The sequence below is a fragment of the Miscanthus floridulus genome, chromosome 4, assembly GCF_019320115.1.
Source record: "Miscanthus floridulus cultivar M001 chromosome 4, ASM1932011v1, whole genome shotgun sequence".
Taxonomy (NCBI): Eukaryota; Viridiplantae; Streptophyta; class Magnoliopsida; order Poales; family Poaceae; genus Miscanthus; species Miscanthus floridulus.
This window is the reverse complement of record NC_089583.1, coordinates 122,083,675-122,091,929: the sequence shown is the minus strand read 5'-3', so window position 1 is coordinate 122,091,929 and position 8,255 is coordinate 122,083,675. Positions and strand designations below refer to the sequence as shown.

The following is an 8,255-nucleotide window of genomic DNA, read 5'->3' as shown; positions in this document are numbered from 1 at the left end:
TACTCCTACTTCTAATGCGATGGCAAAAGCCGGAAAGATTGTATCGATTTGTTAATGACACAATCCTGAAAGCTTCGAGTTCTCGCGTTTTTCTTCTCAAATTTTGATGTAAACACGTTGGTACGCAGATCATGTAGTTTTTTGCTTGGCTAGACAAAGGCACGATGCCCTGCCAAATGCCATCGATCTCCCTGCAAACAAACTCTGAAATCCGGATATAAATCGTGTCCCTCTCCAAATAGAAAAGTGCTCACAACGCTTGCTCCACATGTAATTTTTTAAATACATTATAAAAATCATTGAAGCTTTTCATAATAATGGTATATGTAAAATATATTTTTTCTTTGTTAAGAGTGAACGAAGAAAACAAGCAAAGATATTTTAAGACTTATGCTTGGGCGCATGATATGAAGACATGCTATGGACCATGCTTATGCTAAATTAAAGACTTGTCATGCGACGGGGCGGCTCAGCGTGCGTAGAGGCACCAAACACGAGAGAGCATTAAGCACAAATCAACGTGTATCTGGACTGGTGGTCCCAGTCGCAGCGCGTGGAAAACTAACCGCTTGCAGCTGGACGCGCCCATGAAGGCCCAAAACAGAGACCGGCGAAGCCCAGCGGCAAAGAGGGAGGACCCACGACCGGCACCGGGCGGGCTCCAAAGGACAGAATTACGCCGTGCTCCGTATTTTTTTAAGCTTATCAAACAGTATTTTTCTCTCCCAACAAATCAATCAACGATATTTTCAGTCATAACTGCGCCAAAGCAGTTTGCCCAAAAGTCTAAAACTCACAATCGGTCAACAGAAAGTGCGTAGCAGAGTGTGACTAGGAGAAATTCGTCGTGTAACCTGAAAATGAAGTCTTGGAAGGTCAGTGCTGACTCACTTGCTCGTAACATGTGTCCCGCGGACGTCCGGAAAAGGTAGGACACGCTGTAACTGCCGTGGTAAACACTCGTTGTCACGGTGTGGTTGGGTGAAGGTATTGGTTTACAATCTCATGGAACAACAACTCTCTGGAAGAGCTTTCCTCTTGTCAGTTTGCAAAGCTAGGCAGGGTTTATTAGGACGGTGATATGCAGGTCAGGTAGGTTTGCCAGTTGCGTCGCCAGACAAGGCCTGTCCTGCCAAATGCCTTCTCCCTGTGCAAAAGCTCGAAGCCCCCAATGCAGAACGTGTCCATCTCAAGTTCTCATCCCGTGACATCTTTAGCAACGGCTCAACAACTCCTGGTGTCATCATAGTGGCGCGTCAATCGTTTCAGACTTTCAGTGTTATGGTAACAAACGACTTTGCGTAACCGGTGTTTAAATTTTGGGTGACATGTTGTAGAATTTGATCCCCTGTTTAACCGGCTGACTTGTGACTCGCCGAGTCATGAAATTTGGCATGCATACATATAAATAGGCCCAATAAAACTGAATTCCCTTTTTTTTAAAAAAATATATAACAGAACTAGTAAATGCAGCTAATGATCAGGCAACAGGCTTGTTGTCTAGTCATTGGAGGGGGAAAAAACAATCAAATCTCTCCCATGATACTAGTACCTGCTACATTGTGAAAGTTGCATCAACCATTACCGACTCGGTCAATCAGATCGGTTCCGACGTGCTATTTCCGAGGCCGGAAAGAATAAAGACGCATTTCCTTTACCCTGAAAACAACAGCAAGTGCTTATATAGGTGATGATCAGTCACTGTTTCTGCTGCTAGCATTTGTCCACCATTCACTCACAGAGGCCATGTGTAGTTTCGATTCCGATGAGCACATATCCTCTAATCCGGGCACTTCCGCGCTCGCGCCAGCCTAGCTAGGTGCAGCTATCAAAGTGGAAAGGGTCCCACAATCTCTGTATGGCTCAGAGCGTATAACGCGTTGCATCTGGTACACAATATGATCACTCTGAAACTACTCCAAACTATCCAAACGGGTGAAGTTCTGAAAACGTTTGGAGCCTTGGGCAGAGTAGCAACGGCTGGTTTGACCCGTGAAATCTGCGCACGTCGTCAGCCGAGCACTGCACTGCACTGCACAGCATCGTTCGGTGCAGGCGGTTTCCTCCTACTTCTTCAGTGGACATACAGTGGGTGAAATCTGTCGTGTAACCTGTAAATGAGATGTGAATGAATGAGACCACAGCCAGTACAGCTAGTAATTAACGTTTGTTGCGTAATGCTGGGCTTGGTTGTCCAGCTGGTGTGATTAGATTAGGTGAATTTAAGGCTGTTTTGACTGGCATCTGAATGGCACCAACAACAACTCTGCTGACCTGGGAAAAGAGAGACACGTACAGCTCCATGATCTCATCTCATCTGCTCTCCTGTCGAGATCGCAATCTTAAACCGCATCCACTTCATTTGACAGCACAACGTTTTTCAGCGTGGATCGTTCACCAACCCTTCTTTTATGTTTTGCCATGCCCTCTTTCTTTCTTGTTTGTTTGCCTGGAAACAATGCATCTGCATTGTTAGTTCCACCTGCGACGACGTGCTTGGTAGGCTTCGGCGTTAAGAATTGGCTGGATGTCCTAGAACAATACAGCGACGCACGCGTTGGGAAGCATGGAAACTGACAACGCATGTACTGTCTGTACCAAGTACCAAACAGCATTTGTTCATCGTTTAGTCCGTTAGCGCAGTCGTCGTCGTAGTTGACACGGGCAGAGAAAAAAAAACACAAACGCAAATAAAGACTGCAAGTACTAGTGGTTGCTGCTGTAGGGACCTGGCACGGTACATTGCACGCCAAATGTCAAAATGCAGAAATGCAGTGCGGTAGATTACTTCCTCATCAGAAACTCTGAATGAAACTCAGGCATCGCCCATCGATCTTCGGTCCACAATACCACGGGCGAACGGCAAATTATAGGATAGATAGATCAGTGAATGAGAACTCAGCATCAACATACTCGAAAGTCTTTCAGAACACCAAACAGAAGTAGCAGCAGCGAGCAACCAGCAAGATACGATCAGATTCAGACATGGTCGCACGCTGATGGACAACGACTAGTACTCCTATATTATTATTGTCCATTCAGGAACCGACACGAAAACAGAAAGATAACTAGAACGACTCGATCAACGACATGGAGCGGAGGACGGAGACAGCAGCAAGGTAAGGTTCCTCCGATCCGGTCGATCCTCTCAACGCCGCGCTTGGATGGCTTCATCTCTGCAATACATAAATAGTACAAAGCTAGTCAATATACAGATCGGAGCATCCGAGGACATAAACTGCCAACGGATCGGAGCATCCGAGGACGGATGTGCTGTCGTATATGCTGAACTGATGATGGAAAAATAATAATGAATCCTCCAAGGATAATATACAGCAATGCATGCATGGAACGGACTGGAAGGCATTATTAGAACTTACACCAGGGCAGGATCTTCCAGCGCTGGTTGTCGCCCTTGGCCCACTCCCAGAGGACGACGGTGGTGCCGTCGTGGACGCCGCCGTGGTCCTTGTCGCCGTGGAAGGCGTCGAAGTTGAGGTAGATGTTGTTCACCATGCGCACGCAGCGGAAGCCGTGCCCGACGTCGCGGCTCTCAGTCCACAACACCGACTCGTCCAGGAAGTCCGGGTTGTAGGGCACCAGACGAACCTGCAGACGATGGATCCATGTCAATGCATATACCAAATGTTCGATCACCCATCCATCCGTCAGATACATGCATCAAGAATTATTCAAGATTGGATGGAACTAGCAGTTGAAAATACACACATATAGGAGTATCTAGCAATAATGTCGTTACTACGTACTCCTACAATTTACAAGCTGTGACGACGCCCATTGAACGATCAGGAAAGTAGACAGGTACGTGCCAACAACTATATTGACTTAACAGACAGCAGAAGAAGAAAAAGAAAGAAAGTTGCATTGCACACGCACGCAAGATTGTTTGTATGCATGGTTAGTTCAACTGAAAACTGAGTGATCGTTCGTACCGGGTGGCTCTGTCCCAGGGAGTGCTTGATGGCTTCGCCGGTGACCTTGTTCACCAGCGCGAACGCCGGGTACCCTTCCTCGTCCTTGATGCGAGTGCTGTGCCTCATGTCCTTCACCCAGTGCTACACGAATAACCAATGCAACCAACCAAGATCACATTAGTAGTCATCAGAACGTCCTATATCATGTCACATCACAGAGCATCGATCTTTTCTTTACCTGGAACTCGTCCCTGGGGTTGCTTGGTGCCAGGGACACGGTGCCGTTCCTGACGGTGAGGCTGTACCCGTCGCCGGCCTTGCAGAAGACGCGCACGGTGGGCTCAGACGCGAGCGCGCGAGGCAGGTTGCCGTACCCGGGGGGCCCGTACCCCGGGGCGGGGTTGCCCGGAGCCGGAGGGTAGCCGCCGTAGCCAGGGTCCTGCACAGGCGGGGGCGGCGCGTAGCCTCCAGCTGGGCCGCCCGGCGGGGGGCGGTAACCGCCGTAGCCTGGCTCCGGCTGGGCAGGCGGTGGGTACGGCCCTGGTGGGGGCGGCGCGTAGCCCCCAGCAGCTGGGCCGCCCGGCGGGGGGCGGTACCCGCCGTAGCCTGGCTCCGGCTGGGCAGGCGGTGGGTACGGCCCTGGTGGGGGCGGCGCGTAGCCCCCAGCAGCTGGGCCGCCCGGCGGGGGGCGGTACCCGCCGTAGCCTGGCTCCGGCCCTGGCGGGCGCGGCTCGTAGGCCTCGTCGCCCCAGGGCAGCACCTTCCAGCTCTGGTTGGGGCCCTTGGCCCACTCCCAGAGCACGACGGTGGTGCCGTCGTGCACGCCGCCGTGGTCCTTGTCGCCGTGGAAGGCGTCGAAGTTGAGGTGGGTGTTGTTGACCATGCGGATGCAGCGGAAGCCCTTGCCCACGTCGTGGCTCTCCGTCCACAGCACCGACTCGTCCAGGTACTCCGGGTTGTAGGGCACCAGCTTCACCTGCATATACATATGTGTGGCGTGCAACAACACGTACGTACGGTGGGTCACAGAGACGATCGCAACGCATGGCATGAGAACATACACGGTGCGACGGCCGGCCGGCGTACTTACAGGATGGGACTGGCCGAGCGAGTGCTTGATGGCGAGGCCGGTGGCCCTGTTGACGAGCGCGAACGCCGGCTGGCCCTCCGCGTCCTTCAGCTTGTTGCTGTGCCTCATGTCCTTGTACCAGTGCTGCACATGCGCAGGCACAGTACGTGCGTGTCAAGCACACGGGATCCATGTCCATGACCACAACAAGATGGATCGATCGATGAGAGAGAGAGCATGAAAGCAATAGCATGCCTGGGACTCGTCGCGGGGGTTGGTGGGCGCGAGGACGACGGCGTCGTTGCGCACGGTGAGGCAGTACGCCTCGTCGGCGCGGCAGAAGATCCTGTACAGCGTCTGCTCATGGGGCGGCGGCGGCGGGGCCTGGTGCCCGCCGTGGCCGTGGTGGTGGTGGTGGTGCCCGAACATGCTTCCTTTCCAGAAGCTGAAGCCTCGAGCTCGAGGAGGGATGGACTATGGAGGTTGGGACGGAGCGGCTGATCGACCGATCCGAGGTTGGATGTGGGTGTGATTGGCCTCGCCCACTGGCTCGGGGTTTATAGCGCGAGGCGTGCGTGGTCTGCACCGGCCGGCTACTCTATCACTATCAGCAGCGTCTCTCTGTATGCACGTCTGCTCTCTCAGTCCGCACAGCCTACCTACCCACGCTGCGCGACACCAGCCAACAGCGTCTCTATCTCTATCTATCTGCAGCAGCCCTTGCATTGCCCACTCTATCTATCGCCATGTCTACGGGTGATGTGGCGCGGCCCGCCTATCATGCAAGTGCCCGGTGCCGGCCTGCGTGCGTTACGACCGAGACCGAGCGAGGAGGACGGAGGAGCGCCGGATCGGAGCCGCCCGCGCGCCTCCGACGACCCGCGTCACGCTCTTGGTCTTGTCGCCGCTGCAGGCGTGGGACCGACACGCTTGTTTGGTGCGGAAGGAGGCGTGTTGCGGTGCCCACGGCCCGCAGGCACCAAACAATTTCTTCGATGCTAAGGAAATACAGTACAGTACAATAATTGTGTGGTCTTTGCCAAGATGGAATGGAAGGATCATTCAATGCAACGTTCGTATTCAGAAAATTATTGTCCCGTTTTCTTATATTAAATTTACGTATCCAAATCTTCTTGCGAGGGATTTCAAATATTTTTGTGATGATGCAAAAATCAAGGGGCAGCATTTAGTCTCTCAAATCTAATCAGAAATGTTTTAACGAGCACTAGATATTTTATTTAGATTTTTCGGATCTCAATCTCCCTAGCATTTATTGTTCCATCTTCTTATATATTAAATAAATATATATATCGAAATCTTCTTATGGAGGATTTCAAATCTTTGTGAGGATGCAAAAATTAAGGGACAACATTTAGTATCTCGGATATAACCTCTATCAAAAATGTTTTCACGAGCTCTAAACATTTTATTTAGATTTTTCGTGTCCCAATCTATCCCTAGCATTTATTATTCCATTTTATTATATTAAATAAATATATATATCAAAATCTTCTTGCGAAGGATTCCAAATCTTTTTGCGAGGATGCAAAAATTAAGGGACATCATTAACTATCCCAAATCTTACCTCTATCTCTAGAAATGTTTTCATGAGCTCTAAACATTTTTATTTAGATTTTTCGTATCCCAATCTATCCGTACCATTTATTGTTCTGTTTTATTATATTAATAAATATATATCGAAATCTTCCTGTGAATGATTCCAAATCTTTTTTACAAGTATGCAAAAGGGACATCATTTAGTATCCTAAATCTAACCTCTATCTCTAGAAATGTTTTCACGAGATCTAAATATTTTATTTAGATTTTTTTGTATCCCAATCTATCCCTAGCATTTGTCATCCCATTTTCTTATATTAAATAAGTATATATCAAAATCTTCTTGCGAAGGATTCCAAATCTTTTTGCGAGGATGCAAAAATTAAGGGACAACATTTAGTACATCAAATCTAATCTCTATCTCTAGAAATGTTTTCACGAGCTGTAAATATTTTATTTGGATTTTTGTACAGCAATCTATGTCTAGAATTTATTTACATACTTTTTAAAATCTTGGAGATATTTTATGTGGTTTCAAAATTTTATGAAGTATCTATCGGATTTTCTAAGCTAGAAAAGGACGAAACCATTCCAAACCAAGGCAGAGAGGTAATTTGAAAGGTTCTGAGAGCTCAGGAGTAAGATGCCTGGTGTTGTAGTTCGAGAAAAAAAATCAAACTGCGACGATAGTTAAATAGACTTTTTCTTTTGAGAATTCCATAGGCCTTTTCCAACAGACTAATAATACAAGGTGGGTTGAAATAGTTTGGCTTATGTACGTTTTTAGTGTTATTTTACAGTTTGGTGAATACACATTTGTAGACATATATGATCACTGTAGTTTGAGTTTATATGATGGTTGTAGTCCCTATGTACTCTTCTTTAATTGAAGACTACTTTTTGCATTTTGCCTATACTTACATCGCTAGTTACAACGCTATTTCACTGTAATTACAAATGTAATTTTAGGTGAATGTTCATGTAATTTTCTGATTACAATGCAAAAGGGTGATTTCAATTAGCTAGTTCGTAGTGTATCTTTATTTTTCTTAAATTGAAGAGAACTTTCTACAATTTACAACATATTTTATCTTTAGTTACATTGCTAGGTACATAGCGTTTCCACTATAGTTACAAATGTAATTTTAGATCTGTACCTGTACTGAATCTGTATAGAGTTCACTTTTTGTAGAGCATATTTTGTATGAAATTTTCAAACATGCCAGAATTTTCAATTTCTGATTATGTTTGGGCCTTTGAATGGTCTCCCGATATAGTTTGGGCCCTTGCTTTTACTGTGCTTCTATATTAAATATTGGGATTTACTAAATTTAAGGTGCCTGAATTTTAGTTTTCATTAAGACGACGATTATTGCATATATTCTGTACTAAAATTGCAGTTTTAGTTCGATGCAATTTATGTATACACAATCTGCAATTTTTGGTTCCGAGAATAAAAATCCATTAGACATAACTACAAACCTGACAAAAATCTCTGATATGTATTTGCAGTTTTGCACAAAGACAATTTAACAATTTGCAGTTATTTCTATAGTCAAACAAGGACAAAAATTTGATATGTTATGACACAAAGACAAATAATAAATCATAAAAATGATAATTTACTTGTACTAATTGGTAATAAAGAGTGTTGCCTGAAATCATCTTAAAATTTAGGGACTTGAAATATAGGA

General features: G+C 46.7%; 1 protein-coding gene across 1 annotated transcript; it reads right to left on the bottom strand.

The window, feature by feature from the left end:
* Positions 1-2,858: 2,858 nt before the first annotated feature.
* LOC136550602 (ricin B-like lectin R40G2) lies at positions 2,859-5,554 on the bottom strand. The gene is made up of 6 exons (XM_066542228.1): positions 5,260-5,554; positions 5,026-5,148; positions 4,174-4,911; positions 3,954-4,076; positions 3,381-3,609; positions 2,859-3,176 (listed from the first exon to the last, which is right to left on the bottom strand). Coding segments are annotated over exons 1-6 (1,389 nt in total). The 5' UTR covers positions 5,434-5,554; the 3' UTR covers positions 2,859-3,174.
* Between the last annotated feature and the right edge of the window lie 2,701 nt (positions 5,555-8,255).

Coding starts and splice junctions, on each gene's coding strand:
- LOC136550602 (XM_066542228.1), bottom strand. CDS start 5,433: ATGTTCGGGCACCACCACCACCACCACGGCCACGGCGGGCACCAGGCC. Junction 5,149..5,259: donor ACCCCCGCGACGAGTCCCAG/GCATGCTATTGC, acceptor GCGCATGTGCAG/CACTGGTACAAGGACATGAG. Junction 3,610..3,953: donor CCCTGGGACAGAGCCACCCG/GTACGAACGATC, acceptor CATCGTCTGCAG/GTTCGTCTGGTGCCCTACAA.